General features: G+C 32.2%; 3 protein-coding genes across 15 annotated transcripts; 2 read left to right on the top strand and 1 right to left on the bottom strand.

The window, feature by feature from the left end:
- Positions 1 to 907: 907 nt before the first annotated feature.
- gig (TSC complex subunit tuberin) lies at positions 908 to 9,106 on the bottom strand. 5 transcript variants are annotated; one of them, XM_033482026.2, is made up of 29 exons: positions 8,833 to 9,103; positions 8,500 to 8,636; positions 8,213 to 8,406; positions 7,933 to 8,136; positions 7,681 to 7,855; positions 7,387 to 7,587; positions 7,174 to 7,315; positions 6,954 to 7,102; positions 6,711 to 6,883; positions 6,473 to 6,644; positions 6,170 to 6,391; positions 5,831 to 6,089; positions 5,621 to 5,739; positions 5,353 to 5,517; positions 5,105 to 5,270; positions 4,849 to 5,045; positions 4,653 to 4,769; positions 4,390 to 4,571; positions 4,097 to 4,310; positions 3,589 to 4,020; positions 3,334 to 3,511; positions 3,064 to 3,262; positions 2,795 to 2,978; positions 2,515 to 2,697; positions 2,264 to 2,442; positions 1,840 to 2,188; positions 1,560 to 1,700; positions 1,327 to 1,497; positions 908 to 1,256 (listed from the first exon to the last, which is right to left on the bottom strand). In XM_033482026.2, the coding sequence occupies exons 1-29, from the start codon at positions 8,909 to 8,911 to the stop codon at positions 1,047 to 1,049; spliced, it is 5,493 nt and encodes a 1,830-aa protein (XP_033337917.1). In that variant the 5' UTR covers positions 8,912 to 9,103; the 3' UTR covers positions 908 to 1,046. The 5 variants fall into 5 exon arrangements, with proteins under 5 accessions (XP_033337917.1, XP_033337918.1, XP_076378345.1 ...); XM_033482027.2 differs by having other exon boundaries at positions 6,473 to 6,641; XM_076522230.1 differs by having other exon boundaries at positions 2,264 to 2,697; positions 8,833 to 9,104.
- Positions 9,107 to 11,401: 2,295 nt separating this feature from the next.
- MED26 (mediator complex subunit 26) lies at positions 11,402 to 15,571 on the top strand. Of its 5 annotated transcripts, none has more exons than XM_033481776.2 (4): positions 11,402 to 11,673; positions 13,215 to 13,289; positions 13,431 to 13,706; positions 14,263 to 15,571. In XM_033481776.2, the coding sequence occupies exons 1-4, from the start codon at positions 11,611 to 11,613 to the stop codon at positions 15,460 to 15,462; spliced, it is 1,614 nt and encodes a 537-aa protein (XP_033337667.2). In that variant the 5' UTR covers positions 11,402 to 11,610; the 3' UTR covers positions 15,463 to 15,571. The 5 variants fall into 5 exon arrangements, with proteins under 5 accessions (XP_033337667.2, XP_033337670.2, XP_033337671.2 ...); XM_033481779.2 differs by lacking the exon at positions 11,402 to 11,673 and adding an exon at positions 11,740 to 11,824; XM_033481780.2 differs by lacking the exon at positions 11,402 to 11,673 and adding an exon at positions 11,748 to 11,820.
- A 2,682-nt stretch (positions 15,572 to 18,253) lies between these two features.
- Positions 18,254 to 23,724, top strand: Ras64B (ras-like protein 2). Of its 5 annotated transcripts, none has more exons than XM_076522390.1 (6): positions 18,254 to 19,161; positions 19,811 to 19,898; positions 20,012 to 20,039; positions 20,187 to 20,398; positions 20,468 to 22,066; positions 22,154 to 23,724. In XM_076522390.1, exons 2-5 carry the CDS (start codon positions 19,830 to 19,832, stop codon positions 20,660 to 20,662), a joined length of 504 nt encoding a protein of 167 aa, XP_076378505.1. In that variant the 5' UTR covers positions 18,254 to 19,161; positions 19,811 to 19,829; the 3' UTR covers positions 20,663 to 22,066; positions 22,154 to 23,724. The 5 variants fall into 5 exon arrangements, with proteins under 5 accessions (XP_076378505.1, XP_033337660.1, XP_076378504.1 ...); XM_033481769.2 differs by lacking the exon at positions 20,012 to 20,039 and having other exon boundaries at positions 18,256 to 19,161; positions 20,468 to 21,792; positions 21,883 to 22,066; XM_076522389.1 differs by lacking the exon at positions 20,012 to 20,039 and having other exon boundaries at positions 18,256 to 19,161; positions 22,154 to 22,288; positions 22,360 to 23,724.
- The last annotated feature ends 2,852 nt before the right edge of the window (positions 23,725 to 26,576 follow it).

Here is a 26,576-nt window from a genome sequence, read left to right as displayed (position 1 = left end):
AAAAGACCAGCATCTGGACCTTTCATCAATTTTACGATTTGTCTTTATGACCTGTCTTCTCTCCCACGTTGCGAGTCCGCTACCCTTTGCCCCTTTCACTTTTACGACCTGTCCTTGACGCTTGTGAAGCATTTTCTTTACCTGCTCGAAATGTAAATCGTACCGACACTTCTATTAAGTCGTTTCTTCTTCAGAATCTGATCATGTGTAGAGTTTTCGTGCTGGACAAAGAACTTTTTGTAAAAATACAAAAATATTACGGAGGAACTACGCCCGTCGACACACTTTTAAACTTTGACATTAATTTATAGCTATTTGGGACTAAAAACAATTAACAAATTGTATACCACTACATTCGGAAAACTCTCTTCTATTTTTTATATAAGATAATAATAGTAATACCTCATTTTTGTTGAAAATTCTGGGTTTTTACACAAACTCGTTTTTTTTTTTTCGAAAACTGAAGAAGGTAGAGTATTTCGATTTTCGAATACTTAATCAGGAAGTGAAACTCTACAAGAACATCATAGCAGCTGTAGTGAAAATCAATAGGGCAAAAAGTGCAAGTCGAATTATCGCACCACGTGTTTTAGATGGAGCACCAGGCATATGGATGCGCGAAAAGAGTGAGAACGCAAGCACGATAAAGCGAGACGGCCTACGTTTCACGTTTGCGCGACATTCGGGTATAGAACCAGCTGGTTTCATTCTGTCTTTCTCGATCATCTCCCGTTCTCCTTCTAAAGCAATTATCCGGGCCTTGATGCGCATTAAAATGGTGGGGATAATAATGCTTACTATGGTGAAGCAGAATTGCTTACTATGGTGAGGTATGACTGTACACATTATTTTGTAAATCAGTAGAGCGGTCCTGAAAGCTATATGCACAATCCAACAGAAAAAGCTATTTCTCCTTATAAAATAATTGTATTAGCCAGAGTTCACATAAAGAGTTCTTAATTATTGCATCAAAAACTTACATATTTTTACGCGAATATGAATTACATTAATAACAACGTTTATGTAATGCTTTTATTGGAATCAATTCATGTAGTATATTCAGTAAAATCATCCATATAAACACGTTTATTCGATCTTGGCGATAAATCGTCGGTCGTTCCGTCTGGATTATTATTTATTGTTTCTTGCAAAACACGATTTCGAAGCCTTTTTATATGTCGCAATCGTTCTAACCAGTTCGAGGCATACGGATTGTGACTGTTTTGTTCTAGAGATGATGAAACCATTGAAGCAAGCTATAAAAGAGTAGTTAAATGTTTAATAAATATTTTGAAAATATGCTTAGACCAATTATAGAAAACTTACATTAGCATGAAGAGCCAATTGTCGAGATAAAATTGCTAAATTTTGATCTGATATTATTTTAGGTTCACTATGTCGAATATGTTTTGCTAGTTCTTCTTTCACTTGAACTGTAACTTGATTAGTACCGTGATCCAAGGGCTGAATCACAACGCCCGCATAATTGAATTGCCCCTAAACAGTAAAATCAGAGAACATTAGAATATCGTATTTCTATTTATAATTAAAATCCATACCTTTACAGTTTGTATATTATATGGCTCCCCAGATTCATTGTACACTACAGTAACATAATTGTTTCCAATATGTTGCTTTTTAGAAGTACATTTTGGATCACTGGATTTAGTTGGCATCAAAGTGGCCACATGAAACGCTACCTGTAAAGTAGTTATAATATCCTTTATTCAATTAGAAAGTTAGCAGAAAAAGCAAAAAAAGAGTTTCCATTAGTTCCTGGATCAAGTTTTAAAACCTTAGATAACCCACCATGCATATTCTTTAATGACTCAATCAAACCTGTGTAACATCATCCTGCCAAATATATGCAAAGTTCCCATTTTCACCGTTGCGGTCCAAACCACCTAGAAACACACTTTCATCAACGTCTTTTAACCGGACCAATGTTCCCAATCGTTGTAAAAACTCTGTATATCGAAGTGATCCATGCTGATTAGCTAGAATTTCTGCCTCGTTAGAGGCTTGTCCTGGGCCAACATAAAGAACTCCAATTTTATGGGTTTCATATGGTTGTATCCTGTCCAAATTCGTTACTGCCCTCTGCACAGCTGTTGTTTGCGGAACTAACAAAGGTTTCTCCGAGGGTGATCCGAAATGTGCCGTATGATATAATTGTAAAAAGACAAAACTGTAATGTAAATATTTTTAATATTACATTGCAACACGGACTGATATGTATCTATGCATAAAAAATACAATATACCTAGGATTGATACCAGCTTTCGGAGGATCTTTTACTCGTGGAGAATTCCCTCTCCGTATGGTGTCCCATTCTGCGCGAGATTTCTTTACAGGACTCATCACGGAAATTGTATGACCTCTATCACGGAACGGTAGTGGTAAAGGTGGTAACGTGGACGGATCAGGTCTTTCATCCTTTTGCTGGAAATATAATTCTCCGTTGAACAAGGAAACTATAAAAGGAATGTGATTCGTAATTATACGAGAGGATACTTTATCCCCAAGATGATTTCGTCCGATAGGCGGTTTATTTTCTGATCCTACTGATGCCTGCTTTTGACCAGACTCAAGACTAGATAATCGAGGGTAAATTTGAGTGGGTGATTGTGGAGGCTTTGCTGTCGATGATTGTATTTGTGCTGTGCGCGCTTGTACTCCTAGGAAGTTTCCTTGTACCTGTGAAAAAACATATAAAAGCATATAATATATACATACACACTGTTCCCCTGAGACGTATTATAAACTTCGTTCATTTTGAGATACAGAACTGTACCTGTAGGGTAGTTGGTGATGGCGGGACAGTATTGCTAGTAGTTGTAATGACTTGAGTTACTTGCGATGCTCCTGGATAGGAACGTTGAGATCTCAATGCAGATGGATGATCTGATGCATTTTCTGAAGATGGTGGTGTCGTGCCCATACCAAATATTTCTTCTGGTATAGCTTCACAACTGACCCTACAGAATTTATAAAAATTACCTTGATAAGTGCATGTATTTTGTTGTATAACAGTACATAGTAGTATTTTTAAAATAGCAGTACCTCATGTCCTTTGTATAAGTATTTTTTGCACGATTCTTTGACTCTGCGTCAAGTTTAACTTCTAAATCTGCAGATGGTAGCTCACGGTCTACTTGTTGTAAGTTTAATTTATCTTTATTTAAGAATGGATTTTTCCAATTAGCGCTCATTTCGGGACTAGAATTCGATCTGCGCACGGGATTCCGGGAACGACGTAAATCTATCAACGATTCATTCATTCTTTAATATCGTAAAAATTTGATCAGTAAATAATAAATTATTAAACCGTACCATCGTCACCGTCCTCTAAGCTTTCCAAGCTATCACGGGAACTTTGTCTAGACGGATTCGGTCGAGCTGGTGAACCCGGAATGGCAATTGGACCGGATGATATGGAAGATGATGTTACAGATTTCATCACACCACTATGATCAGTTTGTACTTGATCTAGATTTTTATCCGCAGTATCCTACGACAAATAACTCACATCTACAAAATGTTACATTATTATTACATTTCCTAAATAAGTACACATCTTTTAACCACCTCTCCTTCATCTCCAGAATATTCTGACGTTGATTCTTGCTGTTTCTGCAATAAATCCTGGGTTGGTCTGTACAGTGCCATTATATCATGTACAGGAAAGTCTATGTGCATCTCGAATTGCATAGAATTCTGAATTCTCATTATCCAAGACATATCACCCGTAGGTCTGCGTACATATATTTCAGCCCAACCTTGACACCAACATGCACAAAGCACATGTTCTTCTGGCTTCTGACTGTTGAGTATTTGTTCCAGTTTTGATGATTCAACTTGTTCTTTATCTACCTTCTCCACAGGGTATTCCCTTTTTGTTGCTTCTAAATCATCTAGCGTTTTCTTCGATTCCTCTATTGGAGAATTTGCAGCTGTATTTCCAGTAGAGCTCCCATGGCCTCCCGAAGATTGCCTAGACAATTTGTCTTCCTTTGCTGTCTGTATTTTATTATATCTTTTTATTGTAAAAGTATGACACAAATAGAGAATTGATTGCAAGAAAAAGTAAGGATACCTCTGTACTAGATGCTCTCCTTAAATTCAATTGAGACGTTCTTGTATGTTCAGGTGATTGAGGACCGGGTTTACAAGCGACCCAACAATTATCACAGAGTCCTCCACGCATTGCTTTATTGCTACAACCGCTTGTCGTTACAGTGATCAGTTTATTTCCAAGCAACCATGTCATTGATTGGCCTTCTTTTAGAAGAAAATCAGCACTAGAAAGTCTGAGGAAATGATTAATTAATTATTCATAGAATAAACTTAAAAATTGTACAGTCTGCAGAAAATTATCTATTTAGTTACCTTTTAGGCCTTGCTGAATATGTTGAAAATGTATACCGAGCCATCAAGTCGATACAGGTTTCAGTAAGTTCGACGTGAAAAGTCATTAAAGCTTCGTCGATGGGTGGCTTCAAATCCGAAACTTTACTATCACCTATCATACGATTAGACATTATTGGTCTTTCTCTTCGACCTCTACTACCCTAAAAACAAAAACACAATTGTAAAGAAAGCAATTAAGAGGCTAGTAATGTATACAGTGAAATGATAGTAATTCATTACACCTGTTCTGTTAAACTCGAACTACGTTTCCTATTTGACGAGTCTTCATTCATGAAATTAAAATCTGATTTCATCAAATGTCCTTCCTCGAACGGTATTATTACATTTGCTTTTAAGCCCTGTATGAAAAAACGTATTTGTAGTATGTCATTTCGAAAATGTTAACATTAACTGATGTCAATCCATTAATATACGAACCGTAGTAATAAATCTAACAAAATCTCTTCGAAATGGTAATCGACACTTTAGAAACCATACAGCAATTACGTGATGTGCCAAAGATACCGTGTAGTGGTCATATTTAAATGGATTTGTATATGGTAACAAAATAGCAAAAACCGACATGTATTGGTCTCCAATAAAGCTTGCAAAAACTTTTGGCAGTCTCGTGAGAGCTAGAAAAGAAAGATATTATATACATATAGAAGCAAATGTTTCAGAGTTTAATACTTACTAGATAAAAATTCCAAAATTGGTATAGCAATATGTACTGTTGCTGAAATTTTAGACAAATTTAAGAGAACTTCTGACAAAAGTTTGTTCATAGTGTCACGCATTTCCAAAATACAAGTTGTAAGACTAGTAACACACTGGCTCGCGCATTTTGCAGTTAAACCGACCTAAAATTAAAAAACTTGCATTCACACATTCGTGTAACAAATATTGTGTAAAGATACTTCGAGAGACAAATTTTGCTGTTACCTCTAAACATTTTATTAAACGTTGCTGTAAATTAGGATCCAGATGCGCATGATATGATGCTAACGATGCTAATACTGGAAAAACGTGAACGCGAAATTCAGATAGAGTAAATTTTGGAGGAACATTGTACAAAGATTCTGGAAGTCGTAAGTTCTTATCACTGACCTGTTAAAACAGATTAAATAAGTTTTGATAGATTGATAAGTCTTATTATAATTGGTGAACATACATATGAAAGGTATATAATGTAATATGTATTGCAACATACCATAGAACAAAGAGCTGTAGCAAAACAATCAATATCATTAGTATGTCGTGATAGTACCAAGGCTCTGTTCTGCATTACTTGAGGTAACTCCTTCAACACAAGTTGTAAAACCTTCCAATCTGCAAGATTATAAAAAGTGTTTATTGAGTTGTGTGTATGTGTGTGTGTGTGTGAAACGTTTACCATGCAACTAGATAGAGTGATAGAAACCTTTCTCCGACTTAATACAGGAAATAACAGCTTTACATGCATGTGCCAATGACATGTGTGTAATCTGACAAGATAAATGTGATGGAGCTGGACTTGCTGGTGGAGGACTGTTTCCACCACCTCCACTATTCATTCGTTCAGTCGCGGCATGTTCTAAGACTAAATATGGACTAAATCTTGTTACAGATGCATTTTGTGCATCCGGAAATCCAAGATGATACAGCGTATTCGCTCTAATTTTCAAGAAACACTCAAAGATCTGAATAGGGTAGATCGCATGTAGAATTCATTTAAAGAAACCTTGAGAAATGAAATCAAACGATTAAACATTTGTCTTACCAGATATCGAATTGTAGAAACATCGTGGAAGACACTTGGATCCTTATAATGCTGATCAAGATGATTCACTAAAACCTTATAAGCACGTATTGCATGACTTGATGGCAAGTTGTAAATTTTTAATGTTAATATTTTTATTACACCAACAACTGCAGTTTTCACATCCTTGATATCAGTGTCCTTTGTGACTGGAATGTCAGAACAGAAGGGTTTGTTGATTAACTGAAAAGAACAATGAATATTGACTTCTGTTTCGTAAATGTAGCATTAAAATTAATGGATGTTGTATACAAACTATAATACCTTCTCTATAATATCCAAAAGTTCCAGACATCGTTTTGTATCACACTCAAGACAAAGGTCAACAAGCAAATATGCAACACTATTTCGAATTGTAATATCTGAATCCGCATCTATATGTTGAAAATATGGCACAACAATTCTTTCAATCAATTCATCCTCGTATCTAGACCTACTTAAAAGAAATAAAATTAAAAGCTGCATGGCTTATATATGCTTGAAATTCAGAACTTTATAATACCTATTAACTTGAATGACATTTGTTAAGACTTCAAGGACTTTTACTCTAACATTCGTACGTGTTTCCATTTTATAATAACGATCCATTAAATTGGCTAATCTTGTTTGCCAGTGATGATGAGTAGGCCCTATAGTATGTGCTCTATATTCAATCAATTTTAACACAGATGCTTCCTGTAAAGAAACGTTTAACTTTACATGTATCTTGTTGGAATCAATATAATAGTACACATATGATAATTACAGGTCGTGTATTACTGCACCGATCAACAAGCTCGTAAAATCGTTGAACACAACCATTATAACGGTTATTATCCAACAAATTTTCAATACTATTTATTGTTTCATGTAAACTCGTTGAAACTTGTCTAGTTGCAGGCTGATTGCTAGTTTCTGTAAAAATAAAAAATAGAATATATTGTGTGTTGCACACATTATAGTATATTGAATATTCTATATTTTACCTGTGTGAGAAATAACTTCTTCAATAATATCAAGAATAATACTCCATGTAGGATCCCATAACTCAGCACCATATTTGGTCACTAATCTCTGAATTGATAGTGTTACTTCATACATAACAATTGGGTGATTGCATTTTAAAGCCTTTAAATAAAACAAAGAATAAGTAATTTCTTCATTACTGTAGATAATGTGCAGTATATCCTCTAACTTACTTGATAAAATGAAGGTAAAACAGATGTTGGAGTACATTCTAATTTTGGAATTTTATGCGTACCCCAAAGGCCCATATTTACATAAAACACTGCACCTCTTAACAAACGTACATCTCGCTGAAAATTGACATCTTGCAATAAACGACACATTGTATATAATGCAGAATGGCCCATGTGTGTTCCTAATAAGTTACGCATAATCTGAAAAATTCAATTGTATTTGAATCTTATTTATTAATTTTGTTAATATAAATTAAACAATTATATATTTGGAAAATATGCTTTGTACTACACCTTCCAACTTATTTGACAATATGTTTCAACATTTACACTCCCACATAAAGCTATGATAAACGTTTGTAATGAGTCAGAGTGTAAATTATTATAGCAAACAATTGCATCTAGAGCTTCTAAACACCCAGAAACAACTTCAGTGCTATTGCTATAATAACACAGATGACAAATGTACCTAAAAGTATAGAAATTATAGAATAGTTCTTTTATCATTATTATTAAAACTATCATGGAAGATTTTTTGACATTTACTGCACAAGTCCTGATATTATATCATCATCTATGTACGCTGAGTTGAATTTTATGACATTGACAAGAAGAGACAAGAATTCAGAACCCCTTTTCCCATCCCCTGCTGTTACAATAGGCATCCATTCCAATAAGAATGGCCCCATTCTCTCTTCCAAATGTAATATATCTTTTCCATTTTCTGTTAAACTTTGTAAGAGTTCCAATCTAGAAGAGAGCAATGCATATTTAATAGAAAGTTTAATTGATTGATAATTCAAATCATATGATATTGCTAAAATACCTAGGTCCAATATCCTCTGGAATATTATGTTCTTTAACAACCATAAAGAATTTTACTCTCATGAGAGAAGACAGTTTAGAGTATTGGCCTTGGACAAGACATCTCAAGAAGTTCAATGTCACGTGTCTGTGTTCTCGAGGTACATCTTTTCCTAAAAGATCTTGTACTAGATACCATAATCTTTCAGCTGCTGTCTAAAAGATATAGAGTAAATATTCACTTGTGCTGCACATGACATTTTCTAACACATCAGTTGACAAGTTTGTTACAGAGAACCATCTACCTACATCTTCCCATTGTTGATTAAGAACTGCATCGCAAAGATCTTTAATTGCTCTTGTACGATGATGTACAGGACTTTCATGACTAATTTCTTTTTCAAGATCAGTAGTTAATGTGAAATCTTCACGACTTCTATAGTTTCCTAAAACGAATGTTGAATTGATAAACATGGTAGACATACTAAAAAAAAAACTTCAAATTTTGCTACTCTGCTTCTGTTATTGTCAATTATTAATTAAAGTATCGTTTTCCAAAAGCAGAACGTGAACCATTGTAAATATGATTGATAATTTTTTTTTAGAAGAACAAATACACTTTATTGTAATGTACAAAATCACCTTTGTTAAAACGGAAAAACTGTTTCAATTTGTCATGTAAGGTTTTGTTGTCCTTGTCTTTCGAGCTCATTTTCGACATTTTATTTTAACAGCTAAAAGGAACCACTAGGATATAGCCAGGACGATTTGTGTCGAGCAACGGTGGACATATCAAAAACAAATCTGAATTCGGGAACGTCAATGAAACGTATTACGTGAAGACAATAGGTATACCGGAATACCAAACACCAATCAGCTGTAATCGGTGACCATGAAAAACCGCTACAAAAGACCATAGATATCTTTACAGTCAATACCATATGGCGAATCTTCATGACAACTTGTCACCTTGTCAGTTTGTGTATGTATTGTTTGTAAAAATATATTGTAGTCATAAACAATACTAAAATTTCAACGAATACGAAGATGTGTCTAAGAAAAATACTTCTAGAAAGTATAAAGGTTAATGGATATTCTTTAAGAGTAAACAAGAATTTATTACATTATTCATATATGTAACGTACGAATAAATTGACTTTTGTTCAAAGCAGAACAAACTAATGAAAATGTGATCTTGAAATAAGTTAGGTACAATGCATACATATTTTTCCTCTTACGCGAAATGAAAATGGTACCTAATGTCGTCATTCAACTATTCCACGTAGAGGGAAATTTAAATGAAACGACTATAGTTACATAATGGAAAGATCTTTATTCATTCAAATTAAAATTAAAGTCATTATTAGAATATATATTAAAAAGAGATAAAAATAATATATTATTTTGGATTCATAAAATTAAAATGATACATATTGAATGCTGATATCAGTTTGTCTTTTTAAATTGACATGCGGATTCTTCAGAAATAATTTTACTCGAAGATAAAAGCTTTTCACTAAACCCAAATTTCTGTAGTCCTAAAAATATTTCATTTTTGATACTAAAAATATTTAATTTTTAATACTGAAACTAGCAATATTAGCATATTATGAAATACCATCATATACTTCAAAGAATTACAATTACGTATGTCAATATATATTTCAAAATTTATTTATAACATCAATAAGGTTTCGGAAATGTTAATACTATGATGATAAAAGCTTTTAGAAAAGATTGCAAATCCTATATGTTACGTTTTGCAAATTTTTAGCATTTGAGGTTATAGAAACTGTTATGAAAATTGTTTCAAGTGTAGCACATGGTACACATTTCCATGATAATAATGTGCGAAAATATATAACAGAAAATACATTTAGAACACAAGAAAGTTTCTAATTCATGTCTAACTTGTTGAATTCATCAGATATTAGATTTACAATATGCGATAGTTAATTTGAAGAACAATAACAATGTACTCGACAAAACTACGAGTAAAACATACCTACCTCGGTTATTTTGTTTATTTGAAATTATCATCATTGAAAACATCTGTATATATTTTAAAAAATTATTTACATATGTACATATTACTAGATCCGACAATTACACCCGAATTTCACTAGGTATAAACTGTCTAGTTACTTTATTTTCCTACGTTGGTAATACATACTCTTTGTACCCAACTTCACGGTACTACAATGTTCGTAAATGAAATATTATCGTGTAACAAACACTACATAGATTACGACTTAATAATATAATATTTTAGGTTCTAAACATATTAAAATATTCAAATAATAATTAAATTCAAATAATTAACAAGTTATATCAACAAAAATCATCGTCCAATGAGAATGCTAGTTTATGTTGGCTATACGCTGCTTTGAATTACATTCAATCAAATCGTCATACACCGACTGAAATTATTCACGTCATTTTAGAAGTAGCCATACTTATTCCTTACCAATCTAGTTGAAATAATTATTATCTTCTCATCCTTATTCATTCGATATTCTACAAGCTCTAAATGAACAATGTTTTTCGTTAATAACTAGTTAATAACAAAGTCGGGGTGAATATTTTTGCTAATGATAAAGTTTCTCGAAGTGAATTCATGTATCAGTTGAAATAACATTATTTTAAATATTATTTCAAATAACATGTTATTTTATTTTATAATTACATATTTGAAATAAGTATGAAGTTAAATTTAATACTTAGGGCTGGTTTACATCTGTTTGCTTTAAACAAATTGTCGTGAAGATTTCATAAAATAACATCTTCATTGTTATGTTCAGCATCAATTTCTTTTGACCAATTCGAAATAAAGAAATAACGAAATAATTTATTATTTGAAATAGTTTGGTCTCAAATGAATCGATCATACTTTTATTTTTAAATAACGGTTTGACATAAATGATTTCAAGCAGTTATTTTTTATTTATCTTTCAAATAAAATTGATGCGGGTCTGATTATTAAGGCAGACTGTATTTGATCGAAAGTTGAAGTAAAATCGTCATGTCGGATTTGCAAATGGGACGTTCAGGCATAGAAAATTCTAGGGTGCTAGATAGATCTATCTGAAGTTTCGTACGGAAAGTCGTGTTCGTGTCGAGCGGCATTCGACGAGTAGTGGGGATAGAAGGGAGGTGTAGTAATGGTCGGGAGTCTCATCCAACCACGAGAGGAGCTAGCAGCGCTTGTCTCTCGCAGTATGAGGCGGCGTGGGGCTAGGGACGATGCATGGGCTGCGACTAGGAGGCACTTGGGAGGCAGGGAGGGCATGCGAGCGGAGCACAGTTCAGTAGTCGCCATTGCAAGCCCCCCCGAGCTCTCGTATTCGTGACACTCGTACGCGTGGAGCCGATTTTCCGCTAACCTAATCTCCCCGCGAGGGCCCTAAGTGTGCCCCCCCGATGCAGAGATATTGCACCGAGCTCACCGAAAGATTGTTGAAATCTCTTGACAAGGAATACAATGTAAGTAGCGGAATGAATCCGCGATGCGCCATCCGTCCGCTCACGCAAACGGCTATCGGGCCACTCTCGATCCCCCGTGCGCCGTGTGCCTGTACCAGTGGCGTGCGCGAGAGTCACTAAGAATGTAGTGTAGCGGCGGCTCCGCGTGTGAGTGAGTAATGTGTTTCCTGTGTGTACGTACGCTGCCAGTCGGCAAATCTTCTCTATGCACGAATGTGTGCACGTCGAATGTAAACGCGTTTGTCGACTACCTAGGGCATAACCTTAATCGCAAATGAAATGTTCAAAATCTAGAAGAGATGTTGAAACATACCACCTTCGTTTCTCCTTCTCTCTCTCTAGCTCTCACTCTCTCTCCCTCGTTCTCTACGTTTCGTTTCTTTTTTCCCTGTAGCTTTTCCGTTCCGTTGCCACAACGATGTCATACTTCACGATAACTTACATACACAATTGTCCTTGCACTCTCCCATACATATAAGTTTTTAATTAACATCGGACAATTCGAACGTTTCCCCGATAATAAGATTGCGTTCGAGTGGACTCGAATTTCTTGTTTCTTGGCCCGATTGCCGTTTTCGATGATCGATAGTACTGGTTTTCCAATAAATATTTTCAACTTTAACATGAGTCAGATTTACCGTTTGCCCCATATTTAAAGGATGTCCATGGACACGTGTTGACTATTGCATTTCATATGTGTATTTCGTTTCGGGGATATTGCTTCTGGATCACATGCAATATTCTGATGCATCATTACCAAAGTATATCTTTGTAATTAAGGCAGGATCACTTTTATTGTTATGGTATTTTAAAGTCATATGTTCTGGTGTTTCATCATAAAATCGATATTATACGCTATACAATTAAAAAGTAGAGGTGTTTTTAAGAATTTTATTGTAACAACATAACCACTGAATTAAATGTATCACTGATAGAAAACTGATAACTCATTTGAATAGATGGGTGTAGAATGTGATAAGTAATACAGATTCATTTGGTAGTATTCCAAAGTTTATGTACACAAGTAGAGCAATGTGTAGCATATCAATAGAAATTTCAATTCAATCAAAATATCTAACTTCATTGTAAAGCTATATAAATTATTGTACAGAAATTTATAAAATCAAGTATGCAAATTCTTCTTCAAATAAATGTAGCAGTGATTATATGTTATTATTAATAATAGTTTAAAAATAAACAATATTTAACTTTATATTGATACACTATGTTGAATTAAATACTTTCTCAATATCATAGTATGAGTTTTCTGTTTTTCAGCTATTGTTGTAAAAAGGTATATGTAACAAAATTTTAATATAATCATTATGATATATATATATATATATATATATATATATATATATGCAATTAAATATTACATAACAAATCAGTGTTCATCTTTGTAATGAACTTTTCTATTTTATATGGAATTAATATATAACCATATCGATCAAATAATTTAAAATGACTGGTTGATCCATAAATGTTCCATAATATTAAAAATATGTTAACATAATATTAATAAATATTGAAATTTTTAGGTCGTCGATATGGGAGCTGTTGTGGATGTCATTACGGCCCTGGAAAAGACGGCGATCACTAAGGAATTGCTTGAGGTATTTATTTTTTTCAAAACTATAATACATTACATACAAATAGCTTGTCAATTCAGAATGGCATTATTATTATCTTGATTTTTTAATTGTGATTATAATTACTTAATAACAATTTTGGTAAATTGATTTATATGAAATTAGATCACACGACTTGGAAAACACATTAATGAACTACGACGAAAAACAAATAATGATGCCTTGGCTAAACGTGCAAAGGATTTGGTACGCCGCTGGCGAGACATGGTTCTACCCTCTGCCCACTCTACTCCACAACCTACACCAGCTGATACAGCACCACCTGCTCTCAATGGTGCAAAGCCACATAGTCCTGCGCTAAGATGTTTTAAACCACAAAGTCCAGCATTAAGGGGTCTGAAACCTCAGAGTCCATTGTTGAGGGATACAACACCTCTTAGAGTAAGTTGAACAAGTTTTATATCTTTATATTTATTTGATTTGTTATTTATTATAAAGTATATATGTTGAGAATTTTCCAAGACTGAATTTTTAAAGAGAAATGTGTTGAGAATTTTATTTTAATTATTTCCTTCTACAAGAATACATTGTGGGTTTCAGAATCAAAAGTTTTTAAAATAAACCCTAATGCTATTACTTACCCTGTATTATTGCTATTACTTCTGCTTTGGACACATTAAGTGTACAATTTAAATTTAAATACTGATGGGTAGTTCTCATGCACCTTAATTCGTTTGTTTTCTTTTTGTGTGCTCATACAAATATATGAGCAAGTATACTAACCAGATGGCAAATAATGAAGAGCAAGTCATTTTTAATTCCTCCAAATATTGTGACACCCAAGAAAAATAATTAAATAGCGACTGCCTTTATATTAACATTACATACACACATCCTATCATTACACATTTTCAATACATTATGTATATTTAATATCATAGATATTAAATACTGTATGTTATTAAATATGTATAACTCTTGAATAATCCCATTACAGGTGCTTAGTCCAGCTCTATCTGTGCATAGTGAACATTCACATTCTCCTAAAGCATCGTCAAACAAGCAGTCAATTACAGTGACCAGCAACCACAAAACAAGTTCCGATGTGACTTCTATGCTTGGTTCCTCGAGTCAAAATCACACAACGGAAGCAGTGCCACGAACTCACAGTTCAAATAAACGTCTTCGAAAAGAGGATCTGAACGACAAACATAATTGTCAGCATCATGATTCAGACTCAGTTACTGAAAGTGAACCTTTTAGAAAGCAACGTCTCAATGGCGAAAATATAAGTGGTAATTTAAACTTGCAAGTGCCTAGCCCCACATTTAAAGAACGAATCTCTGATCATTTTGTGGAGTCTTCCACTGATGCTGACGATTCAGGTCCAAAGAAGCGTGGTAGAAAGAAAGGCAGTAAGTCTGTGAAGAAGCAGCCGATATTAGAAGACCGTGTAAAAGAAAAACTAGCTAGTATCTCAAGAAATCCTAAATTAAAAACAACTCAAGAACTGCTGGCTGACCTGCGGGCACGCGGCACCAATTCTAGCGTTAATTCAAGTGCTCTACCTAGTCAAAATGAAGAATCGCCCAGCATGGAAGATATTTTGAGAGGCAGCAATGAACAAGTATCAAAGTTCCTTCGTTGTACTCAGAACAATTCGTCACATAGAAATACAGTTTCTGAAACCTTGCCAGAGAGTAGGTTAAAACCTACAGAGAATTGTCACGATGTATCGTCTAAGTGTCAAGAATCGGGTGTAGTGTATAAAGACAAGTCAGTTACAAGTTGTCAAAAAACACAATCAGAACAATCTCATGAACTAACAGTTGAAGAAATACTAGCAAAGTTACCCCCTATAGATCTAAGTGCAATCGACTGGGGTGAAAGTGAAACAGAATTGACCGATGATAAGAACAGTACTGAATACCCACCTAGGCAAATTACAGAAGATGATATAAAAAGGTTACACGCAGAATGTGTAGAAGGACTAAATGGAAACTTCCAACCAAAACTATCATCTTTAACTTCTCCTACTTGTAATGACAGTCAAGAAGTAAAGGAGTCAGAAATCAATGGTGTAAAGAATGTGTATAGCCGACCTGATGAAGAATTTCGAGAATGGCATCAGATGCTAACAAGGCCCTCCTCTGATGGCCAACTCCTTCACATATTGCCTTATGTTATTATTGATTAGTAATTTTATTATCCTATTCTATTATTATTCCCAAACTTGTGAAGAACCCCTGAAAATATTAAAAGAGATTGATCGTTGATCACTCTATTAAACCAATTTTGTATTGCAATTTACGATTGCTCTTTATTTCTATACATGCTCACGTTACTACCACCCTTTATTAATATTCTAATTTCCATTATCATTATTATTCAAATTTAATTCTCAGTTTAGCACTTAAATTAATCACATCGTGAAGAACATAAATCATCAATCATCATCACCTTTGCTATCATTGTTATTGTTGTTACTATTATTATTATACTATTATTATCATTACCGTTATCATTATTCATCATTGCGATGCAAAGTGTTTCATACACAGAACAGTCTGTCAAAAACAATATCTGGAAAACATAGAAATGGAACAGAAACAAGAGGGGCATCTGGTATAATGTGTAGCATCATTACATGTGACAAAATAGGTCAATATCCGAGTTTGAATGATACTCACTGAATGCTTCTCTTTTGTTGTGTATATTATACTAGTACCACCTTCATTGTCATTGTCATTAACATTATTAACATTACTGTGCTATAGTTATTACAAACTTAAGCCCAAAATTGTTGTAAAAAACGTAATTGGAGCGTCATTAATGAAATCATCGCAAATGAAGATAATTCAAGCCGTATGTAAATTAGTGTTTCTTTTTAAAGTAATTATAAAATTTTTTTATAAGTACTCGAACTAGAAGACAGAGATATAGAATAAATAATTTTTTCTAAAGATTTACATAACCATTTGTATTAGACAATATAACACACGTTTGATTATTTCTTTTATACTTCAAATGATTTCATTTGTTTGCTAAGGAAAACAGAGAGGCACACAATACAAATCAAATGCTGTACTTTGGCCTATACAAGGAAAGAAAAGTTATTTTGGGAATTCTATCCAGAGTAAAATTCTATACTGACAAAGGATGTATGAAAATTAAGAGTATTCTTTATATTTGCTATAATGTACCGCTTGGTTTATCAAAACAAATCTTATTTTAATACATTGTTTAACAATAGTAATACAAGTAAATGTTTTAAAATTAATTATAGCATTTACTATACAGTTATTATACAGTGATTATACAGTTACTATACAAAATGAAAATTTCAAATACTTATTGATACCATATTTTGTTTGTACCATTAAAATATTTATTACGTAAAGTGGATAGAAACTGTCAGACTGATAAATAATTATTTGAACGTGGTAAATGTAGTTTAACCGAATGTAATGGGGCCTTAATTAAAAATTAAAAAAAATGAATACTTGTCACATAAGGTATTATGTTGCATATACTTACAACAAAGAAAAATATTGCACATATTTACGCTGAAGGAAACTTAAAGCAAATACATTAAAAATGTTCCATATCACTTTTATTTTATGTATTTTTTAATAATCTCATCAGAGCAGGTTTATTTTAAAACTATGATTGTGAAATAATTATGTGATCACATGCATCAATGGAAAAAAGCATTTATTATGTGCAATGTCCAATGTTCCATCTTAATATTGTATAATTTCTTAACTGGAAAAGAGTCATTATGATTTCAAACTGTAAATATATCATTCAAAATCGTAAACACTGGAACCAAAATGTATTAACACTTTTTGTAATAACCAAATAACATTGTGTTATGTAAAAAGGAGAAAAAGAAATGTACATATTATGCAACTATACTGTGTATAATGAAAGCTTTGTCAAACATTATGAAGTAGAAAAGAAAATTTCTCATTTTATATGTGTTACTTTTTTGATAATGACAATTACCTTTTGTTTAGTTTTGTTGTCATTTATTAAAATCGTTTGGACGAATTCAAATCATATGCTGTAATATCAATGTACATAGACATTTTTATAGTTTTTCATGTTACTTATCCATTTGTCTTGACTGAAAAGGTTTTATTTTATAAATATATTATAAGTAATTCGTTTAAACAAACACTTATGTACCTTTGTATTTAATATTAAAATCGTGAATTAATATAATTAAATATTATAACATTCATACAATTGAATTTTCATAAGTTTAAATTATATGAAATTTAGTTCATGTGTACATCTCGTAGCAGTTTCAGTTGAAAAATTATTTAATTTAATTCCATAGCAACTACATAGATATGCGTTATTATTAATTATACTTTTTACAATCCGTTAAAAAGAATTTTAAATTATGAAATATTGTTTGTGCTTTCAGACATGAAAAATTTCAGCATTTTTGGAAACAAACATTGTGTGCAATGAATGCAATGGAATATGATCAGTTAAAAGATACTATTGTGAATTCTAAATGAAAACCCGTGCCTTTTGAACTTCTGCAATTCTACCATAGCTTGACGGTTGAACAACAAATTATGACCAACTAAAGCAGAAACAGACCCAATATAGTAAAGCAACACTTTAAAAAATGGAATTAAGGAGTATTTAATTTCGTTGAGTCAACATGCAATTAAATTATTGTTAAATTAAATAGAACAAGTACCTATATTTAATGTCCATCAAAAAATGACACAAAACGGAGTTCAGTAATAAATCAAATTTTAATTATCAACATATTTCATAAATTTATTCCCATTGTCAATAAATTATTTTCATACAATTTATATGTCATTTAAGTTATATTTTTAAATTTCGTAAAATTAATGCTTCCTATATTTTCTTCAATTATTTCGAAAGTATCATAATCGATGTTAAATCATCTTACGAATATTTTAAGCATTTCAAATATTTTGAGAAATTGATTTTAATAAAAATCGATATGCAAAATCAATTGACGTAAATATACGAACTTTCATACAATTTCTTTCTATGTAAATATATTTTATTAATAATATTTATTTATAACGCTGTCCATTACATATTGGGACTATCATGTGAACCCGTTCAAGAGCTCTGCCGATTTAATTACTGTAAGTAAACCTATATGTAACAATAAATGTCTACAGAAAGAACATCTGGAAAGCATTAAGTAAGTGTTGCTCTGTATAAAATATTGAAGAATATCAGATTAAAAGAACGTTATCCTATATGAAGAATATATTGTCGAAGAAGTATATGTGCGATCAGATTCATTCCACCTTATAGAGTATGTATTTCAGGTAGGCATAGGCGCTTGCTAGAGGGTGGTATCGTAATAGCGACTGCGCAATCAATCGAAATAGCGTGGATACACGCATGTATATGTATATATACATAACTTGTATATACATATGGTGGGGACATCTCTTATACACTCACTATCTCTGTCTCTCTTGATCTTTCTCTCGCGCGTACACCGTTCATTACTATAGTTTTCAGTGAGTCCGTGTGTATGAGACTTCTTACAATACTTAGTTGGTGCTTAGGCGGTGAACAGTCGCGAGTCGCGGTATCACGGTATCGAGAAAGTATTGGCATCTGATGCATTGTTTCACTATTCGGTGAAAAAATCGCCTATGTGCTTTCATGTGAATGCACCCCGATTTTCTATTTTTCCATGATCCCCCGTACGGTTTCCAATATGTGTCAGTGAATGTTTATTACAAATTTACCAACTCTGCTGGCCATACCAAAAATGTCGAAACCCGGTGACAAACAAACCTACGCGCAGACATATAAACTAGTCGTCGTGGGTGGGGGTGGTGTTGGAAAATCTGCAATCACGATACAATTCATTCAAGTAAGTACTTTTTATAGCCAATAGGTGTACCCAATATGTATATATGTATGTAAATATGTGTTCGATATTATTGTGTACACATGTTATTATGTACACAGTTATGTACCCTTGACATGTAGCAGAACATAAGGACGTGTACATGTACGTGTGTATATGATGCTTTCTATTTTTTTTTTAATTTTTCTGTTGTGTATTTATTAAAACTTATGAATGAAATATCTGTTTTTAGAAGCCCGCGTCATGCGAGATCGGTTCGAATAAAGTAATGAAAATCTTCTTCTCGTTTATTACATTGAAAACCTTCTGACCAATTTTAGAAACTCGCTCGAAGAACATTAAGAGCACGATGCTCTTAATACTGATTATGTCATACAATTACAGATTCGGCTATCTATATACATACAGTCGGTGTAGAAAGTATTCGTACAATAACCAATTTAATATCGGTATTTGTAGAATAGATTTAGGAAAAGAAACTTCTATTCCTATCACATTTGTAAAAGTATCAACAAAAACAGATATATAGAAAGTATTCATTCGGTCCAATATACATAGCACTGTGATTATTTATTCAGAAAAGAAATGTATCGATTTTTACTATAATTTTTCCTTTCTTTGTTTCTTTTTTTACAATCTTCTAAATTTACAGAGTTATTTTGTAACTGATTATGATCCAACCATTGAAGATTCTTATACAAAACAATGCGTCATCGACGATGTTCCTGCCAAACTTGATAGTGAGTATACTTAGAGAAACATGACATTGTACATAAATTATTACTTCAATCTTGTTTTCTCAACTAAGGTAACTTTTTATAACTTATTATATTTTATGTTGATTTTCATGCAGTACCATAATGAAACATGGGTTTGTTGTCGTAAGATTATAATTCCTTATTTATTAGAACCGAATACTTATTTAAAAACATTATGATGGTGAATTTTTATATGTTTGATATACTGCTTATAAATATATACATAAGAATTTTAGTATCATTGTCAACATGATTCATATAATTTTGTAGTATTGGACACAGCAGGCCAAGAAGAATTTAGTGCAATGCGTGAACAGTACATGAGAAGTGGCGAAGGCTTCCTACTAGTATTTTCAGTAACAGACCATTCATCTTTTGATGAAATGCTAAAATTCCATAAGCAGATTCTAAGAGTAAAGGACCGTGATGAATTTCCAATGCTCATGGTTGGAAACAAAGCAGATTTGGATCAGCAAAAAATTGTATGTATACAAACTATGGTCAAGAGATATATATTACACAGTATAGTACAACTCTCTGCTTTTTTTTAGGTCTCTGTTGAGGAAGCACAAAATATGGCACGCCAATTAAAAATTCCTTATATAGAATGTAGTGCAAAATTAAGAATGAATGTTGACCAAGCTTTCCATGAATTAGTAAGAATTGTCAGGAAGTTTCAATTATCTGAAAGACCACCATTAAAACAAAATTACAAGAAAAACAAAAAGAAATGTTGCATGTTGTAATTACAATTACCGATGTGTTCATAATTAACAAAACGATATAACCGAATTAATTAAAATGAAAACATAGCTGCAAAATAAAAAAAAAACGATTTTAATAACAGTTGGTGGTCGTAACATACAGATAATTTTAAAACAACGAGAAATTGTTAAAAAAATGTGTTGTTTAACTAAAGGACATTATTACTATGCTATAATCATAAAAAGATTTAAGTCAAAATTGTTATAAGGGGATAAATTCAAACGTCATTAATTAAACCATTACAAGTAATTGCAGAAAATAATGCAATATGCATGTGAGTTGATGTTTATTATTAAAATAATTATGGAACTTCATATAAGTACAGAAATGGAAGAGATATTAAATGAATAACTTTTTCTAAAGATTTACATAACCATTTGCTTTAGATGATATAACACATATGATTATTTTTTTAAAACTACTTACATGATTTCATTCTTTTGCTAAGAAAGATAGAGGCACACAATAAAAATGAAATATTGTATACTTTGGCCTGTGGAAGGAAAGAAAAGGGATAGTATTCATTATATATTTTATATGGTACAATTTGGTTTATCGAATTTTGTTTACGTCTTTAAAATATTTATTACATAAAGAGGTTAGAAATTGTCAGACTGATAAGTAATTATTTGAACGAGGTAAATGTAGTTGAATCAAACGCAACGGGGCCTTAATTAAAATAAAATATAAGGATATTTGTCATATAGGGTATTATGTTGCTTATACTTACAGCAATAAAGAATATTGCACAGATTTACAACGAAGGAAATTCAATTCAAATGCATTACAAATTCTTCTATGCAAGTTTTAGTTCATGTACGGTAGAACTACAATTAATGGGATTCGATTATTTGTTGTCTTAGTCATCTGACGTAAAAGTCAAACATGATATAATTTATTTGTCTCCTACACCAATTAGAACACAGTTATAAACTCCCCGCCGGAAAATTTTACTTGAGGCCAAACAGATCCAATTGTCTCAATATTGTACAATTTTTTAAAGAAGGAAGAGATTTCATAAATCAGTTGTAAATATTATCCAAAATCATCTACAAGACAGTGAGAAGGCATTGGCACTGACAATTTACGAACATTGGAGGACAAGATTTAGGTAATCTTAATGGGTGGGGTTGATCATTTGTGTTTTCGGCTTCCTTATTCTGTATGAGGCCGGTTTTAATTAAACTGTGAGCTTCTATAGTGGATATCAGGATGGATGAGGTCTTTCATATAATTCAAGATGAGAATTTCCAACTCAAAAACATAATTATCTTTGTGTTGCTCATGGAATAATAGAGTGGGTAGAGGATTATCACGCATATGTGTTTGTGCTTAATTCATGAGATTGAATACTGAAGTGCTTAACCAATATGTAACTAAGTCTGGTGAGTTAATTTACTTAATCATTTCTTGAGTATATTTTCAAACAATTTTGTCCTATTTAAGTTTTATCACTTTTTTGCTGTAACTAGGAAGCCAATTTCTTTGGAGGGTTACGTTGGGTCATCAGGTGCAAGAGGAGATTAGCTACAGAATTGGATTTGGCGTCACACATTATGAAGATGTGAATCTCGAATTTAATCCTGCTTTCATTTAATTCTCTGATGGTACGGGAAGATTAAGGTTTTCCGTTCCTATACGTTCAACACAAAGTCTTGAAATTCATATTCATTTGTAGTATAAACAGAAGAGTGGCCACCTATTTAATGAAATCACTTTTGACTTTTTACAATGAAGTTCAATATTTTGGATACAACATTATACCTCTATAGATAAAGTCATTGTACCTCTTCGATCATTTTATTCCTTAATTTAAGAGTAGATATATTTTTTGTAACATAGGTTTGCTTATAAGTAACAAATAACATGATGTGAAATCCGGATAGTCATCAATTCTAGAAAACAATTACTTGCTTTCAAGTGTTGTTGAAGGGAAAAATTAAAAATGGATGTTCTAACAATTATAGTAAAAGTTTATTTTTTATTGTTCTAATATGCTTAAAAGTACCAAATAATTTAAGTTATTACTAAAATTATAATTTAAAGCAATGAATATATGACCATTTTTATATTTTTTGTTTCTCTTTATTTTTTAATGTTAAAGAAAAATCCAGCATTAATGTATTGATTTGCTGTTCGAAAATAAGCATTATTATATCATTAGTACTTGAATGTAATATAATGATTTATTAATGAATTTAAAGGAATGTAACATTGAAAATGTTCGTATTCTGAATGTTACAAATAAGGAATGTGTAATTTATAAAAAACAATGAACACAAACTGCCATTAACATTACATTTATTACAGTAGATCAAAGTTAACAAATAATGTACTCTTTGGAATTATATACAACATTTTATATGACATACAGGTTTTACATATATATTTCTGCTTTAACAAGTACAAGATAGTGAATATCATTACAAACTGTAATTAACAAAACAAAAAAATTTTGGATGAAATGTTCAACTGACAAATAACGCTAGAAAGATAACACATGTATATGTTAAGTTTACTCTTTTCGTTTATAAATTTAATTAGGATTTAATGAAATAATTACGTTACAAATTGTTCAATTACGAAAAAATTATATATATTTGTAAAACCGTTTCCAAATAATTATTGAAGGAAGTTTATATCTGAACCATAATTTTATAAGAGATTACAAAAGAATAAGGGATTGTTAAAGTACTTTTATAAAAACTTTATATTAATTTAAAAATTATATGCATCATACATCGAAGAGAATAAGTGTGTAAAGTAAAATTTCATTCGATTGCAATGAGCTATTGTAATGATTTTGAAGTATGTGGCGTGAATTCGAAGTTGACGAATTATATTTGTTCATATTTGCGAATACATGCGGCAACGATTGTTAAAAAAATTTTTATTTAATATACTTGTAGTAAATTAAATATACTCGCGTATATTAAATTTATGTATCATTTTTAAATATTTATTGTCTCTGTATACACACATATGTATTCATTTAATGCTTTGTACCAATGAAATCAATAACATAGTGCGGGGCCAATAATAATTTTAATACGAAACAATTCATTTGACCTACCAGTCTATTTAGGGAAACTTTTCTTAAGCACAATGATAATGCTTTTTTTTTAATGGAATAATACATAAAATTTAATTAAAAAGAAGTTCCGTATATTACAACTATGATATATTATAGTTTTAAATGATTTTGTTTATTAAATTTACGAATAACAATCTTAACGGAGTACATAAAAATCTTTAATTATTATTTATCAATTATTATATTTTATAAATTTTGAGATTAACGATTTTATTAAATATTAAGGCAATTCATTTTCTTGATTTAAACGTATCCAATTTGAAAATTGAAAAATATTCAGTTGAATTTATATGAAACTTTGGTGTTTCAAATGTTAAAATTAACGTATATAGTCAAATTAGGATAATATATACATACATAGATTCCGCGGGCTTAAGTAACGTTAAGTTCAATGTTAATAGACAAGTGTAACATGTTTATGGAGATTTTGCAAAAATATTTTTCACGCTATTTAATTATCGACGTTTAACATTAACGTTCGTCAACCAAATAACAACGACGACTTTTGTACAACGGAACATTCACCCTAATTTAGTCAGTAAGCAACCGGCACGCAAGGTGGTCAAACGGGATTCCCATCGTGGCTATTCTTAACCAGACCAAGCTAATATTGAATCCGCTCAATTACTTCCAGCCTCGCTGGCATCGGTAATAAGCATAACTGTTACCATCAATTTTCAACTTTTCTTTCTATCTCATATTCTATAAATAAAGTATTTTACCTAATTCCTTTCATACCTAGCGCTCTAAAATACCACCGCGCGGCAAACCAGTCCCGATTATCAGTTTTACATTCAGAAATCGCTATCAACTTTTTACAGCAATAACAATTTAACCAACAAATTCAGAAGATGTTAGACAACGAGAAATGTACCAACATGGAATGCACAAAAATGCGAAAACAATGGTTGCACAAAACGTGCAACGTTATTAGGTGCAGGGGTGAAAATCGTAATTGCTGTTCAAAGATTGGGCCGGAATGAAAATTTATTGTATTGTATCCACGTAGCACAAAAGCGAATACAACGATTTGCGATCATGTTTTTCTCCGGCAATGGAAAAGATCGACGTCCGGCGCCTTGGTAGGAAGAAACACGATCGGAAAAGAAATAAGACCGCGAGGAAGGGGAGTACTCGGGTTAAAAATAGCAGGGACGCGTTTCCAAACAAAAACTAATAAGCCTCCTGTAGAATAACGATTAAGCCCGAGGAGTAATGAAATAAAAAAAAAGGAGATGATGAAAAAGAAGGCAGAAAATATCAAAGACAGCGGTACTGTCGATCGGAAGAAGACACGAGACGTAACGAAATAACATGCTTCGTATGGGGGGAGGGGTTAGCAAAAAACGATCGTGACTATACAGGGAGAAGGGGTTAGGGACCAGCTTGGTCGGGTATCTTGGCCCAGTGAAATAATATATCGACTATAATGGCCGGTAGGGATGGGATCAAGTTCGATTTGTGCTCGCGAATCTGAGTTAATTCTAATACCTGAGTTTCATTTCGTAGGTTAAGCTGTTCTTCCTATTTATTTCGGTTTTTGTAAGAACTTGATTTTTCAAACGAAGTTGCATGCGCAACTTTAGGACTTGTTTGCTGTTTTAAAAGTAACGATTCTATTTAAAAAAAACGATTCTATGGACTCTTTCGAATACAATAATATCATTATTGTATGCAGTTTACGTAGGAAGGAAAAAGTAAATCATTGTTTTATCAATTTTTTCAATGAAACCCCTGAAAAGATTAGGGGAACCCCAGAATTCCGTGGAGCACGATTTGAAGACCCCAGCTTGGCCAGCAGTTTCCCGCCTTCTTCGGCTTACAGTATCCTTTTCCAAATTCTTTTTATTCAACACTGTATTTTGATGAATTATTTCTATCGTCAAAACTTTTGATTGCAATGTTTGAATTTTGAAAAATTTTAAAAATTTAAAGTTAGTATCCGTTTGTTCGATAAACAGTGTCGGATTTTTCCGTAGGAGGTCGCTGTTGAACCGATTTTAAAACTGAAGATTTCGTAACGCACAAAACGCAGAGTCCGTAAGTTCAGAGTTAAATGTAGTAAATTTAAAAGAGTTCATTATATTGGAATGCATTCCTTAATGTTTATTTTAATTTTAAGTAAAGCTGCTTCTTTATATTGTCCTTCTAGATGGCTATGTTGTACAATCCAAGATTATGATTCTTAGTATGCTGAAGTTTGAAATTCTATTCATTTATTCTATTATTTATATTTATTGAGCCTGTCTCTCAATAAATATTAAGAATTTTTTATAAAATTTGTAGTAAACTTCTTCCTATCATTGCAGAACCTTCATTATCTACAATCACAAAAAATCTCTCAACAGGTTGGAGATCATGGAAGTAATACTACCAACCATTAAGCCATGTAAGCTAACTATTTAAATACAGAGTATTTGCCATTGAAAATTGTTATTACTTACTAATTAAAGTAAGAGATTGTTTGCAGTACATGGGGAGCTCTACAACAATAATGATAGGCCTCTTTTCCAATGAAGTTGTAAGTTTGAAATTAACTATGTACTGATTCTCCAGAATTAATCAGAGAAGAAATTCAAAACTATGACATACTTTAACATGATGATATAGTTGTTTGCTCAGTAAGAATATCTAAAAGTATTCCTATACTAACAACACATCAATTTTGATTGCAGTTTTCAATGCATTCATGGACTAAACTCATATGAATGATACACAAAGATGGAAAGCAGAACATTTCTATTCAGGTATTTCTAGACAAAGGCAGCTTTACTCATTACTGGCATCAATATCTGACAAAG

This window comes from Megalopta genalis, chromosome 5 (genome assembly GCF_051020955.1).
Source record: "Megalopta genalis isolate 19385.01 chromosome 5, iyMegGena1_principal, whole genome shotgun sequence".
Lineage (NCBI taxonomy): Eukaryota > Metazoa > Arthropoda > Insecta > Hymenoptera > Halictidae > Megalopta > Megalopta genalis.
Note: the sequence above shows the minus strand (reverse complement) of the source record. Positions and strands in the feature narration are given on the sequence as shown.